Source organism: Falco peregrinus, chromosome 11, assembly GCF_023634155.1.
Source record: "Falco peregrinus isolate bFalPer1 chromosome 11, bFalPer1.pri, whole genome shotgun sequence".
Taxonomy (NCBI): domain Eukaryota; kingdom Metazoa; phylum Chordata; class Aves; order Falconiformes; family Falconidae; genus Falco; species Falco peregrinus.
Genome location: NC_073731.1, coordinates 21,311,532 through 21,327,463, shown reverse-complemented (window position 1 = coordinate 21,327,463; position 15,932 = coordinate 21,311,532). Strand labels below are relative to the sequence as shown.

The 15,932-nt window shown below is 47.4% G+C and overlaps 1 protein-coding gene across 2 annotated transcripts; it reads right to left on the bottom strand.

Annotated features, from left to right (window-relative positions):
• Positions 1–455: 455 nt before the first annotated feature.
• Positions 456–7,819, bottom strand: SERTAD4 (SERTA domain containing 4). 2 transcript variants are annotated; one of them, XM_055816634.1, is made up of 4 exons: positions 7,679–7,819; positions 7,214–7,379; positions 6,665–6,780; positions 456–3,475 (listed from the first exon to the last, which is right to left on the bottom strand). In XM_055816634.1, exons 2-4 carry the CDS (start codon positions 7,362–7,364, stop codon positions 2,708–2,710), a joined length of 1,035 nt encoding a protein of 344 aa, XP_055672609.1. In that variant the 5' UTR covers positions 7,365–7,379; positions 7,679–7,819; the 3' UTR covers positions 456–2,707. The 2 variants fall into 2 exon arrangements, with proteins under 2 accessions (XP_055672609.1, XP_055672608.1); XM_055816633.1 differs by lacking the exon at positions 7,679–7,819 and having other exon boundaries at positions 7,214–7,636.
• Between the last annotated feature and the right edge of the window lie 8,113 nt (positions 7,820–15,932).

The window sequence follows — 15,932 nt, the reverse complement described above, 5'->3', positions numbered from 1 at the left end:
CTAACAGGTTAACTTCTAGGTGTCCCTGGAACTAAATAAGCTGGTAGAGAGGCCAGAATAGAGAGAGAGTTGTCCCACACATCACCTCAGTGCAAATTCAGCTCAGAAGACTCTGCAATGGGTTTTATGTGCAGGCTTGTTCTTGAAGACCCAGGAGCCCCTTTCAGCCACCCCAAAAGTGTTAGCTGATTTGCCATTTGAGCAGCATTTGGCCAGGCGTTTTCCTTGGCTATCTGTGCAAGTCCACGGAGAAGTCTGTTGCTTCTCGGTGCACCTTCAGACTGTCCTAATGGCCCCCGAAACCCCGCGAAGGCTGAGCTCTGTCCTGGACTCAGCTGGAGGTGCACAGTCAGCTGCAGTGCAACTTCTTCAGCAGTGAGCAGCTTGATTACATGGCATTTCCTTGGGTAAGGGAGAGGAACATGGGCGAAAGGACCCAGTAGCCATTGGAGATGTAAAATTAAAATGAAATTTGGTCATTTTAATAAATATATATCAAGGAAATTTCACTTTACTACAACACCACATTAGTATACAAGCATCTAATATTTAAGCTTAAAACATCAAGTGTTTTATCAAATATTGGAAAAGAGCAGACATTACTAGACTATCTGGGTTAACACAAGAAAAATCAGATTTTTTAAAAAATTGGTCCTTGTGGACAAATGTCTAAATGACGATCCTACTCATACACTGTATGAATGAGATCTATATTTAATATTATTATTATTAATAAAAAAGCCTCTGTCTTGGAGAAATCAGGTGGGACTTATACTTCATTTGTCGTTCTTCACAATGATAACCCTTACAAACTTATCGGTTCCAACTCACCTGACTGCATAAAGGTTATCATTGATCTCTGTCCTACTCTCCTTGTGGTCACTTTGGCTGGGAAGGTGGGGGCAGCTTTTTCCTGTGACCACTGGGCTTAATCATCGAAACCGTCCAATTTGCAAACGAGACTGTGGGGTGCACGCACTATCCAAAATAGCCATGGCCCAGGAAGACCCAGGCCAAACCCATGAAACCCAGAGCAGGTCTCTGACCCAGAGACCTGGCTGACTCCAGCACCAAGCTGGGGCAGCCCACGGGGGTGGCCCTCTTGGGGACCCTTGTGCCCTGCACCAAGCTGGCTGCTCCCCCAGCAGAGGTGAATTTCGCCCTTTGGACAAGAATCAAGTGGAGAAGATGTCTCTTGAGTGCATGATACTGTGGGAACAGACAGCTATTATGAGTCAGCCGTGGCTTGGATGTGGCTGTTTTACCAAGCACATCCTGCCAGTTGTTACAGGGACTGTGGGAACCAATTAATTTGGTGGATCTAATACTCACAATACTCTCGGTCCAACCTGGCTGATGTCTTCTGGGCATTTTAAACAGCACATTTTTGCAAACGGTCTACCTAGGGATGACTAAATGTTGTCCTTAGCCACTGAAATCTCAGCTCATTTCTCCAAAATGTTCTTTTTTAAAATTAAACTCCTTACATTCATTCAGATAAAATTGTGTTTATCACCACATTATTGATTAACATTGTGCTTTTTGCTTTCTTTTCTTGTCTTTTTTAAATCAACGGCAAAAGTCATAGAAAACTCCCGCATGCTTTTGCAATCTAAAGGAGAGAAATTATGCGAAACAGAATAAAGTATAAAACATGCCACTGGTTCATGAACTTCATTATACGAAGAGGGAAAAAAAAGAGCCCCAGCAACAGACAGTTGCCATAGAAACACTCAAGCATCGAATGCTTGTTTACAAGAGACATCTCTCTATTGTTTCTTCAATCCCTTCCGAAGGATGGCAAATCAAAAAGCAATTGAGCATCAAAAAGGAAGAACAGAGATGTTTGAATAGGAAGTTGAACTCAGTACTTCAAAGGTTAAAGGTTTCTAATAATATTGATCCACCCTGTGGGTTGGGTGGGGTTTTTTTTCTCTCTGTTTAGGTTAAATCCCTGCTGTATCACTGATTCATACTTAATTTTCACGCTGGCAAAAATTAAGACAAAAAGTAAGGCACCAAAAAAAAAACCTGCCCTGTATAAACAACAAGCCTCATTAGTTATTACAGCCGAGGTGAAAACATGCAAGTACTTGAGCTGCATGTGTTGTTTCTGGTTAAGATCCCATAAACAGGTTATTTCTTTATGCAATGTCCTATTTTGTCAGTTGAACAAGACGTTGAATCCAGGAATTCAAAAGTATCAGTACAAAAGATAAGGATGGTTTACTCCCAGTCCACGAAGACAGTCCTTTGTCAGAACAAATACTGAGTTATGAGGCGCACATCACCCTTGCTGGTAGTATCAATTTGTTTACCAGACTTCTAATTCCTTGGTAAACATAACAGAGGTTCTTCTTAATTAATGGCAGACTTCTTGGGGGCGGGGATATATAAAACGATATGTTTTCCCCATCTGGCTGATTGGTATTTTCAGTAATGAAACCTACACCATAGCTGTACAGACTATAGTGCTAAGCAGTAACGCAACTGCGTTCTTTATGAAGTCTCCGTATTTATAAATAGCCCGCTGATGGAGATCATAGAGATGCTTTACGCAATCTGCTCGCCAGTCATTTGAGACTATACATAACGTTTGTGGCATGATTGTTTCGTTTGTAGAAAACTATAAAAAATCCATTCAAAATAAAAATTTGATAGACAAATGAACATGCTGCGCATGCTTCAACAGAGCAAGAAAGATGCCTCATATTTTACTTCCTTTGCTGCAGCACATTTTATTACTTGGTAGAGATTCCTTTTTCCTTAAGGATTTTTTCCAAGATTCACTTACGGTGCTCTTGTCATTACATCCAGTCTCAAAATAGTCATAAAATTTGCCTTTACATTCGAGAGCATGGGTGCCTCTTACAGGTTCACAGTTTAGGGCGATGCCCTCTCGCTCGGGTTCATTACCTCCTTTATCGTCATTAAATTTTGCCTTTTCCTGATTACTGTAAGACCTGGTATTAGTGATGAATATTTCATTAGCAGGTATCTGGTCATCACTCCTGTAGGAAGGGGCACTGCCAATGTCATAATCCACCTGCTGGGAACAGCTTGGCAAAGAAATGGAGGGGGGGGAGGAGGAGGAAGAGGAGGAGGAGGAGGAAGAGGAAGAGGAGGAAGTATTTTCTGCACTAGCATTAACAGAGTAGGGTAGATTTAAATAGTGACTGCCACACTCTTGATAGAAGCAGCATGTGTGGAGCTTCTCATACTCTTCCTTTGCCATCCGAAGGCGTTTTCTGTATGGACAGTCCTGAGGCACAAACCACTCTTGTGGCGAGGTGCCACTGAAGGAGCAGGCGGAGAAGCACCAGTTGTTCTGCATGATGATCTCTCCGTGGATTCTCTTCATTAGATTGTTGATGAGGACGGATCTCCGCAGGTAGACTTCAGGATCATCAATGAATTTCAGCTTTTCCAAAGACATGTAAAGAATATGGGCCCGCTCCTCAAACACGGAGATTGTCTGAAAATGCAAGACAGAAGATACAGAACTGAAGGCAACCGGTTTTGTTCCAAGCAAGAAGAAAGAAAATGAAGCAAAGTATTCCCCCTGTGCCACTAGTTATTCTCTTTCTAAGGCGCCAAAATCTGGCTTTTCATTTTGCACCCCCATGTAGCCGGGGACCCGCTTTTGCTTGGCCACAGCATTCACCCAGGTTTAGGAGGTGAGGAGCTGAGCACTACACCACAGAGGCAACTGCAGGCACGAAGCCGGAATGGCAGAGTAAAATCCAGACGCACAGATCTGGCTCTGTTGGCATGTGGGGTTAGAACATAAAATTGTTGTGCAGTTTTGCTCCAGTGATAGCTAGGAGCTTTTTGATGTAAATGGAGCCAATTCCATCGCCCCCGTGGGGCTTCTACAAAGCTCTAAAGCAAAGCGAAGGTCCCCTCCTGAAGCCTCAAAGTTTGCAAGACACAGCCAGCAGCCATCACCTCACACAGCAAGTGTCCAAGCATTTCATCCACTGCCAGTGGAAGAGGCCCTCCAGCGAGGAGGTCTCCATTTGCCAAGCTCCCTTACACTGCTCTTGTGTATGAAAGCACATGCAGGGAGGGAGGCAGGGAGAAACCCATCTCAAAGCATCACAGCATCTGGAGAGCAGCTGTTGGCCTGTGTACTACACCCTGTGCTCTACAGGACCGGTGGGAACGCAGATAGGCAGGGACAAGGTCAGGAAACGGAGAGAGGATAGGGATTTGCAGAAATCCTGGCTGGACGCCCATAGATTTGTTCTCCCTTCCATGGTCCTTCCAGGGCTCCCTTTCTCAGCACTGGCAGCACGAGCAGGTTACTGCCCCCGGGAGGCCCCAGATTCTGTGCTGTAATCGCTACCCTGGGAATCAAAATAAGAGAGGGGGCAATGCATGCTACTGTAAGCACTATTAACTGATTTTCATTTTTAGTAAGAATTTGGTTTGCGTAGGAGGAGAGCAGCACAGCACAAAGAGAGACTGCTCTAAATCCCCCCCATCTGTGGCTTGATCATTCTTCCCTTTCCCACATGGTTACAGCATTTTTGCAGAGTGGAAGTCGTAGCTATGAGGACTGAAAGAGCTTAAAGCACAGCTGCTTTTCACATCCATTCAGCTCTCCCCAGCCCTCTAGCTCTTTCCACAGCCTGGTCCTGTCTGCAGGGCTTAGAAGCAGCACAGTGCCTCGTAAAAACAAAAATTGGCCGTCTTTTCATGTGAGTTCACAGCTGAAGCTCTTCTTTGTTAGAGAGAGTAATTTTCTATAATAAATGACTCATTTTAAATTATATTAAGCCTATAGGTTAATTTGCGTCCTTTATACCTGCTGCAGCAACAGTCAGTGAAGCCATAAAAGCCTGGAGCAAACCAGTAAGCCTTGAACTGTGATCCTTCTGGTGATACAACCCGGAGGGCCACCAGTAGGAACAAGTTGTCAAAGGCTTTCTACTACAGATGTTTGCCAGCAACCCTCCAGAGAGACGCTCTAGGCCCTACAGTCTCACACTCGCTATGGGACAAGTAATGTCAGAACATAACTCTTTCTTTACTGGACAGCAGAGGTATAAAAAAGTGTATAAGAAATTCAAAGAAACTTGGTGGGCATCCTCCCTGCCCCAGAGCTCAGCACTGCAAAGCAGAGAATGTATTTGTGCCAAACGGAAGAAACGGGTGACCCAGGGCTTGTGACATGGTACACCTCTACAACAGCACAAAACAATGTTGAGGACAGGTCTGTTTTACCAATACCTCTACAACTGGCTTTTATGCTGTAAGAAAGGGATAACCAACTATTCTTCCCCTTTGCAAGGGAAATAGTCACTGATACAAAAATCCAACTATCTAGCCAAGAAAAAAAAAACAACCAACAACTGGCTGAAATCAGAGAGTGATGTGACATGTGGGAGACACACTCACTAACCAGAGCTCATTTCTCAGCACCCTCGGTGCTATTTATTCATTGCTCTGGCAACAGACCAGACACCTTCTGGAATTAACGGTGGGGCAGTTTTTCACCTCCCTGGTCAGGTACTTATTCCCAGCCAACACTATTTGCAGCTGAAAATTCCTTTGGCTACTCTTAAGGTACTTGGGAAGCGAGCTCAGTGTTCCTGCTCGTTCCTCCTCTGCGGAAATCCCTCCAGGGAAATAGGATCCCACTGGGCAGACCTCCCTGCCCAGTGTCCCAGGTAGGGATGAGGCACTCAGCATTCCTTGCACCTTAGGCGGCTGCCTCTGCCACACAGGTAACGATCACCTCTGAACTCGCACCACATCTTGACCTGTTCTAGCTTTCTGTCTCGGGGGCCCTGGTGGCACTGTTGCCTACCATAAGCTGTGCTTTAATCAGATTATACTGTATCCTCTCCATTACCAATAGTATGTGGGTAGCACTGGGCTGCCACAGGCCGGGTACGATCCAGCAAGGTATAGATGGTGTCTCAAGGCACAGACTACCCTTAAGCGCATCACCCCAGGTGTTCCATCCCTTACAGGACTGAGCCCTTAATGAACGAGAGCGTAAAATCACTCGTAAAAACCCCTTAGATTTCAATTTATGTATTCACTGGCCTGGGAAATGTTTGCTCTAATCCCTCCCCTGCCAGCTTTCATTTAAAAAAATACTCTTTCATTTACTAATCTGTCCTTTTGGAGTTATTAGCTTTTTAATAAACAGGATTAAATACTGAAGCAGCTCGCACTCACTTTCCAAGTCCTGTCTTTCTGGAGGATCTGTAACCCATTTGGGGTACATGGAACCTATTACTGTTTTCTCCCCTGGAAAGAGTTTTGAACGAGGTGGGGGGCGGGGGGGAAATCATAGGCCCTTTTTATTTATATTCTTCCTCTCTGCTGTTTGAATGTTGTTACGGAGCTGTTTCTGTAAGCATGTTCTAAAAACTAACTAAGGACAAAAAAATCTGGAGGGAAAAAAAAAAGTTATTCTCAGTGTTTCCATTTACAGTTGTTATAAATGAAGAAATGCCTCTGCTTCTTAAGCAATTTGATGACAATAAAACAATAAATGCGAACAAGTGACAACTATTTGTTTCTGCGCAAACAGCTGGATCATGCTCCTAATTTCAGCCGAGTATTTCAGCCTTCTGGAAATGGGTCAATCGAGTGTTACTAAGCATCTGAAACTCGGAGTAAAAATAATGACTATGAGAAAACATACTTTATGTGTACAGCTGCTGAGTGGTGGATGAAAATCCTCTTCTTCCACATATTTCCTTTTAAAGTATGTGATCTTGGAAGTTGTTACAGGATTTGAAATTCCCCTGTAATGTGATCCTGCGGGTAATAAATCAGATATGACAAATGACATGCGGTTTGCCGGAGGTTCTCCAAACAAAATACTTTTCATTTCCCGTCGCGCTACGGGAGAACTCCACCGCATATTTTCACATTGGTTCGCAGCCACCAGAAAGGAGCCCCCACCTGACGGGCACGCTCCGCGCCGGCCCGGGCAGCCGAGGGCGAGTCACCGGGCGGCGCGGGGAGCGGCTGCGCCCCCAGGGCGCTCGGCTTCGGCAAAACTTTCGCTCCGGCACCGGGCGGCGGGCACCGGGCGGCAGCCTCCCGCGGCGCGTCCCCCGCCCCGGCTGCTGCGGCGCCCGGTGACCCCCGCGCACCTGCGGCCGCCCGGGCCGGCCCGCGGGAGCGCCCCCGCCCTCGGCCCGCGCCCCCGCCGCCGTCCCGCCGCCCCCATCGGCGCGGTGCCTACCTGCGGCGGGGGGCCCGGCGGCCGGCGGGGCGGCGGGGCCGGGGCGGCCGCAGCAGGGCGGCTCCCAGAGGGCGCGGTAGGCGGCGAGGTCGGCGGCTCCCTCGGCGGCGATGGGGCGGCCGAGCCGCTGCATGGGCAGCACCAGGGTCATCGCGGGCGCCAGCACCTGGAAGCGAAGCAGCGCGGTGAGCGCCCGGCACCCCGCCGCCCCCCCGCCCCGCCGCTCGGTGGCCCCGCGGCGTCGCACCGCTGTGGACGCGCACATAGCAAATACCCGCGGATACGTCTGGCACGGGCACACTCTCCCCCGCTTTCCTTCTTACGGCAGGAAAATGACCGGAGCCCTCTCCCACAAAGGGCGCGGGGTCCTCGGCCACGGGAGTTGCTGCGCGCCCCCCCGCCCCGCTCCCGCCGGCCCCCGCCCCCCGGCCCCGCTCCCGCCGGCCCCCGGCCCCGCTCACACACCGGCACGGATCCGCTCACTCGCTTCCCATTTTCTGCCGGCGGTGTTGGCACGGCGCGCTCGGCACCGACGGCCCTGCGAGCCTGTGTGCCTGCGTGTGCCTGCGGTGCGTGTCTCCGTGTGTGTGCGCGCCGCGGGGTGTGCGAGTGCGTGTGTGTGTGTGTGTGTGTGTGCGAGAGAGCGCGCCCAGCAGTTAGGGATCGCGTTTCTTTCTTCTTTCTTCCCTCCCAAACGAAGCAGACAGCAGAGACTTAGGTAGTTGTTTCCACTAGCCCCGATCGGACTGAACTGGATCTGCCTCCAGTCAAAACACTGCGAGACTAAGACAGAAAATTGGCTCCGGTTTCAAGCCGTGAGTTGCAGTCCCACCGGAGCCAAGCACAACATCGGCGGAGCGGGCGGAATATTAAGCAGGAGCGGGGACTGGAGGGCCAGCGCCAGGCTGCGAGCTGCCTCCTGCCGCGCCAGCAGGCGGGAGGGGAGGGGAGGGAAGGGAGCAAACTTTCCGCGAGGGGCTAGGGATGAGTTCATAGTCACCTATTTCTTGGCAGAGGAGCGCCGAACAATGCGCCCAGACGCGGCCCGGCCCCTCCCTCTCCTTCCTCCTCCTCCTCCTCCTCTCTCGAAGAAAGCGGGCTGTAGTTCCCCTCGGAGGAAGACGAGGGCCCGGGCGAGCAGCGGGAAGGAGGGGCCGCAGGTGGGCAGGTGGAATTTCAGCAATTGTTTGTGTTAGCAGCTGAGCGCTCTCGAACAAGAGGAAAAAATAAACCGCAGCAGAAGAGGGAGGAAAAATAAATCATTCACATCTGCCAGTTGTTTTCTTAAATCCTGGAAGAATGCACAAGGCTGCTACTTTATTGAGCAACGGGCTTCCAGCATGTGCTAACTTTCTGTTCCAGAGATGCCTGCACGCGTAGGTCTGCCCTGCGCTCCTCACTGGGGCAGAAGAGGGGAGACGAAGGGGATACCAGCTGAAATCCCCAAGCAGCTGGCCTGTGAAGGCCGCCAGACCTCACCGCCATTGCACCGCAGGGTGCCTAAACCCCTTCCTCAGAATCAACCGACCGATCACGTGCTGCATGTGGCTCTCAGTCATTTTCTTGCAGTAGCCCATTAATGCCACCTTCGTTTTCCTGGGCAAAGAGACAATGACATGGGGGATGGCAAGCCGCTAGACTGGCCCTCTGGAAGTTATCCCTGCCACAGACAATATATATTATTTATTCCCCACACCTCTTTGTTACCAGTGGAATACTGACACATGGAAAGACTGCTCAAAACAACACGTGGGTCAGTCTGCTGACCTAAGAGCAGGGCCAAAAAGTGGCCCAAGCACCAGCTAAAAAGGCATATATATTGTAGCTGAAAAGATTACGCTGTCATTAGAAAGCACCCATGGACTCTTCTCATTAATCTGCACTGAGGAATCACTCACAGGGAGACATCAATCTTCTCACGTTGGCATGATGTCAACACTCAGTGTTTGTCCTTAGAGAATAAGGGTTGGAAGAAACTCACTGCTGCTTTGGGAAAGTCAGGATTTCTTTGCCTGTAATGAATTCGACATCTCTTTGTGGAATTTTTTAATGAGAACTGGAGATTTTGACTGTGCTTTTTTTTTTTTCCCATATTTCATCACAAATAGGTCTTTCTATGCTTAAGCAGAAATGGGAAGGAAGGAGAGAAAGAGGGAAGGAGGGAGGGAAGGAAGGAACGAACGGAGGAGGGAAGGAACGAACAGAGGAGGGAAGGAAAGAAGTGTTGGGATGCCTTCTGTACGGTGCTGCTGATTTATCTGGGAAAAACCCCGAGTTCTCTGGACCACCAGTAAAGTAAATGAACTGCTTCTGCTATTTACAACATGCAAAATTAATAGCGGCAGGCCAGTTAACTTCCATAAACAGCTACTGTCCATGCACATTCTCCGTGTTTCCAAACTGTATAAAAACAAGGCATAAATATTAGAGCTTCCCAAGGAAAAAACAAAACAAAACAACCAACCAGAAAACTAAAGCCCCAAACCAAGCTTGTAGGACTCAGCATGCATTACAAAGCTGTATAGGTGGCACTCAGCTACATAATAAGCCTCATTTTGTAGCACAGGACTTGCTTCAGCACACAGAAGCTGAGAACCAGGCTTTTAAAAGGGCTTGTGGCTCTGGGCATGCTATTTGTTCCCGTTTGATTTTCAGAAGCACCGATTTCCAGCTGCTGTAAATGAGGGGGAAGGGAGCTGTGAGTACTCAGCACATGGGGAAAGTCAGCCTCCCTGAAGGTGGTTGGACATGGCAAAACTGAAAGCCTGAAGTATGAGGTGGTATTTACTGAAAAAGCGCTACCGGACCTAGCTTGACAAATAGGACCTCTGGCATTGCTCCTGAAGAGCCAACCTACTGTTTTTCCCCATTAAGGGTGGCAAAATCCACTCTCGAGTATCTTGCCAGAAGTCATGCAGCAAATCAGCGTCAGAGCCAGAAATAGAACCAGATCTCATCGTCCCCCAGCCGTAAGCCCAACCCATTTCTATTACATTATCGTATGCAATGGAGGGATTTCATCCAAAATCCCGTTTGTTTCAATGAGACTTTGCAGAACAGCACACGCATTGTTACATTTCCATTAACGCCACTGGAAATAAAGGATGAAAGATGTACATTTGAGTATACAATGCATTTACTATACAAAATTACAGCAAAAGGTTGACACTGAGGGCTGGATGCAATTTTGAAAAATCCATTTGGGAGCCTTGCGTGGCCTTCAGTGGCATGGAAGCCAGGCACAGTTTTTATTGAACCCAGCCCTCCATCCTTAGGCTACCACAATTTTTCCATTTTGTCAGCCAAATGCATGCGGTGTGAGGACACCCTGAGGCATCTATAGCAGCCTGAAGGTTAAAATGTCAAACTTTTTCCGTGTGCAGTTTTACACAGTAAGACTACTACTATACATTGCTACGCTACTCCATTTGCTGGGGTTTTCACTCACTATTCCTCCAGAGCCATTATGATGTTAATGAGAGAACTGTAATGATGCCATTCACGTTATAACAAGCCTGATGCGATGTCAGTGAAAAGGGCTCTTTATACAGTTCCAGAGTGCCTCTAAAAACCCAAACTTAAATATAAAATGCTTGTGATGACAACAATGCTGCCGGTCTCACCAAGATCATTAAAGACAAGGGAATACACTTCAGATGGCTATTCCTTTGTTAACTCCTGGGTTTGTACCCAAGTATTGCAGTGGTTTCAGTCTTTATCGTATATTCGGGAGCGTTTCCATTGCATAACAACATGGCTTGAGGAAATCAGCGTTTCCTTACTGTACTATACCATTGTTAACATCTGGATTGCAGTGCTTAGAAAACAAAATTGCCGTCATTTTGGTAGCTGTTACCTTTCTGGCTTTATAGAAAACTCACACTGCAGAAGTGATCAGAAATCCCCGCGCACAGGCACTGCATGCAGGCTGTGCAGACCCACAGTCTGAGAAAGCAAGTGACAGCCAGAAGAAAGGGAAAGGCATAATCACATACCCAGACTAGTGAACATACATTAAAAACAACAAAAACCAACTATATCTCATGCAAACAATTCCAGCCTAACCTCATTGTATTTATGGTTGCTGCAACAAAAGTTTGGTATCACCAACTTAGCCGAGGGAGGCAGGGCATCCTGCGGGCAAAAGCGTCATGGAAGAGGGCATAAAGGCTCCCCTGGGAGCAGCAGATATGTGCCTGAGGATGCCAGCATCACTGGCGAAGGCAGCAGAGCCATGCAGTAGGGACAATGGTGGAGTGACGACAGCTAAGGCGGAGCTGAGACAACCTAGCATGTGAAAATAAAACACTAGATGCAGGCAAATAAGCAGGAAAGGCAGGAGGTGGATTGGCTCTGACCACAGCAGTGGATAGCGGAGAGGATGTTGGGAGCTTGTGTTTAAACAGATCAAATTGGCTGATATGTCACAAGTTCAAGGAGGAGGAAGTTACAGAGATGGGAGATAACAAGGGCCTTGATTAAAATGTTTATTGTCTGGATAGATATGTGTGGAGTTGTAGTAACATTATGAATGAAGCAGTGGAAACACTGGGGACACTGAATCGCAGCACACTCCGGCAGCCCTGTCACATTATGGGAAAGCAGAGTGGCAAAGACGATCCCTGCGCTTAGGACTCTGGAAGCTAGGCTGCCAGAAATGGAAAAGCTTCTAGAATTGGCCATGTTGGATTTAAACTGAAAATTTGACTTCCAAGAGGCAGGCCATGGGTTGGGAGCAGACAGAGAGATCTCCTCCTTCTCTGTTGACATAAAACTGCCAAGAAGAACTGCAGTATCCCATCGTGCCAGTGCAGAGAGGTCCCTGGCCTGTGGTGAGGTTGATGCAGAGCCACACACCGGAGACTGCAGGGAGGAGGCAGAGAGAAGAGGGGATGAGAACAGGTGGCAGCGAGACAGCGTGGGCCGCAGGCAGCGATGGCTTTATGTTCCTCCAGCTGCACCTCAGAAGCACATGTAACACTGTGTAACGTAAGCATGATAGAAGAACGAAAGGGTTAAGGCTGGCTGAAATAACTAGACTGGTAGAACAACAGGTCTGTGTGCCAACGGGGTCAATTCAGCTTTTCATCCTTTGGAGGTATAGATAAAACTATAGACCTGCCAAGTCTAGTGTTTTTCCCTGTGTTTCTTGGCCCTCACTTCAGGGAATTTCAAGGAATGTACTGGTTTTTTCTTTTTGCTTTCTTTTTTTCCCCCCTTCTTTTTCTAGAGCTGGACTTACCATTTGGTGGAAAAGGAATTAACTTGATATGAGAAATTGATTTCTTTGTTAAGACACAGCCCTTCCTTGGAAGTGTTTCAAAGGTGTCTTGTTTAACTTCTGTCCTAATGTAGATTATACAACTCCAGATGCTTGAGTGTGTCTTTCTCAAGACAGAATTCCAAGCAAATATTTATCTAACTTTCCCAATTCCCACATGCTAATTTTTTTTTTTCTTTTCATATTTCTCACTTGAATCCTTCCCAGAAAGGCTTTCTGAAGTTACTCTGTCCCAGTTTGTCAGAGTCCCCTGGTTTACTTTGCAGGCATTTTTCAGAGGAAAAAAAATGACAAAAAAAAAAATGTTCTTTTGAATTCTTAACAGTTGTGCTTTCTCCTGTTCTGGTTTCTATGAAGCAGAGCTAGAGAAGGTTTCTATAACTGACAGAAAAGAGATTTCCTCTTTTGTTTCTTTGTAGGTATATGTCATCTATCAGTACTCTTGGTAGCCTATATGCAATGGTGGTTCTAACAGTTAGAGCTTGCCCCAGAAATTATGCAAATCATGAATACAAGTAAATTTGCAGTCTTCTGGTTGTGTTTTTTTTTGTTTGGTTGGTTGGTTGGTTTTTTTCCCCCACAAGGCTCTGGCAGATATGAGAAAAGGTGGCATCAAGTTTAGTGCAGCCATCTCCTGAAGGCTGCTTTGCCTGCCTGCTCAGGGAGAACAATAAAGCCCCATGGTATTTATTTCAGTAAGCATAAATATTTTTTCCAGTGTTCTTAGCCAAAATGTCTCGCATGCTCTCAGCCTCCACCCTGCTGGTGGCTGCGTGGCCCTGCTAGACACATAAAGCTGTGTCCCAGATCCACTTAGCTCAGTGGGAGTTCAGTTTGCAAAACGTTTCAGTATCCTGAAGGTAAGAGGCGGTCCTATTGCTGCAAACTGTAACTGACAGCATTTCTGATTAGTTAACCTTTGTAACGGGTTTTGACACTGATTATGTGTTAGATGTTGTTATTGGGACTGAAGTCAGAGAGAAAAAGGTGTCCCAGCAGTCAGGAAGGGCTGAGAAAAAGCAAAGCCCTTCTGTTACAGGAGACTTCCCAAATCGCAAGGCACTTCTCGTCATTTGTTCTTTAAAAGGGACCAATTAAAACCGCTTCCCCACTTAACTTTCACTCTGGTGCAGCAGCACATGCATGTCACTGGCACCATAATTTAGATGGTTTATGGGGTTAATTATATTGCCTTCTTCACTTTTTGTCTGTTGAAGAAAGTAAACAAAACTAACAAAAAAGTGTTTTGGAACAAAGAGCAAGTTGTCTCCCACTTTGCTGTGTGCTACTTTCCACGAAGAATGAGAGCTATTATTATTCTTTTACAAGTTTCCTTCTAAGGGAAATAAACACCAAAGGTAGGATTCCAAGGAAATGACTCACAACTATTGGCAACAGGCTCCGAAAATTGGATCCAGTCTTTGCAAAAGCCTGTAGCAGAATACTAACCCCTCTTATTGCAAAATAAACTTTTCCCAGATGAGCTGCACATCAGCCCTGCGCATGTGTGCGCATGTGTGTGTGTGTTAGGAAGCGGAGACAGGAACAGAACCCATTTCTCACGTCTCCCCCTCTTCCCTCCAGGGCACCGCTTCTGATGCCATTTTTAGCTGGAAGCTGGAAATCTTTAATAACCGACTGAGTCATCCTCAGGAGAGGGAGGGAAAGGGATGTGCCTCACCTTGCCAAGCAGCGTGCTGCCAGCCGGCCGTCCCCACCCGCAGAGACCCCCAGGAGAGCCGGGCCCATTCACTGCAAGGATCTACAGGAGCTGGGAGGAACCTTTATCCTACCACTGTAAAAACGAGGGGCAGAGTGGGGATAGGATTATTTTTTTTTTCCCCAGTCCCTTGACATCGCAATGAATTCAGCAGGGCAAGATGAGCTTCCAATAATCTGTTTTCAGTCACCCACTTACCCTTTCAGATGTGCAGAAGGTAACCATGCACCGTGACTCATATTTTATTTCTTAATCAGGAACCCCAGGAACCAGGAATGCAGACACTGAAAAATCAGACAGCTGAGCAAAATCAGTGTGGCAGGATTACCATCTGCAAACAGAACAATCTACTTTGCATATTTATTTCTCAGCTGTTTAAAATTTTGAGTCATAAATGCATATTCTGTATCACTTGTAATGCACATGTTCTAAAACGCTCGTGCTCTCATGTTGGTTTGGGGGGTTTGTTTGTTTGTTTTGTTTCTGACGATGTAAATCTGGTTAGACAAGAGCGACAAAAATTGCAAACCTTACACTGAATTCCTTTGTCGCTTGGTTCTACTTAGACAAGCCTTTTAAATGAAAGAAGCTGGTCTCCTTATTCATTTCCTTTGCAAATTCCTATTAAACCACTCCAAATCAAGATGAAACAAACAGGGATGCTGGTCCAGAGTCAGACTTTTTTTAGAAAGTCCCTTTACAGCGTGCCTAAAACCGATCGGCGGCCAAGTACCTACTTAAGACGCTAAAGGTTGCGTTAGTGGAAGTTTTGTGTCTGGTTCAAGGCCTCCAGCATTGCCAGGTAGTTTCTAAAGCCTGTAATTCACTAAGTACCCAACAGACACTTCTTCCAATAGGACCTCTGAGTAGGAACAGTGTTTATATAGACTGTCTGAGACATGCGAATTGTGCTGAACTCCAGCCATAGCTCAACCAGTTATAACCAGCTGTCTGGGTTGGGAAGAAAACCAGGAGAAACCACTGTGGCGTTGCCTTCCCGAATCTGCTGGCAGGGTGGCACAGCAAGCTGGGAAGTAGGAGCTCCTCAGAGCCCACTTTGCTGCAGTGTTAACGGGTGAATTTCAATATTCCTAATTGCATGGCTGGTCATTTTCATAACATGAAGAAAGGATCGGCTGGGAAGTGGCGGCGGCTGGGGGGAAGGAGATGCAGAGGGATGAACACCAAGCCAAGGAAGAAGAGTGGAAAAAGGGAAGAAATTCAACAGGTAGCAGAGTATTATTTCTCCCCAGGATTTTCATCCTGTAATCTATGGACTTTGTGAAGAAGAAGAAATGACCTATGGGATCAATTCATTATGCTAGTCCATGATAGAAAACATTTAGTTATCTACAAGTCAAGAATCAGTGTAATCACTTTGGCTATGCCCTTCCTCAGCCTCTTGTGGTGCTCAGCTTTTCCCATTTTCCAGAAGCCCCCTGAGGCGGCTGCATGAGGCCCGCCAGGATCTGGTCCCGCCTGGTGCTGTCGCTGCTCCCCTTCACTGCTCTGCAGAGACTGAACAAGGGGAATCAGCCCCGACCTGCTGCCAGGGTAGGGGCGCCTGCAGGGAGCACCTTCCTTGGGGGACTGAAGGACCGGTGGACTCAGGGGGAGGGGTCCGAAGCGGCAGTGCTCATGCCATCGCATCCAGCTGGGGAATAAGCCAGGCCAACCAGAGCAGTGATCCATGTCCCTTAGCTGCCCCCCGAGGTGGG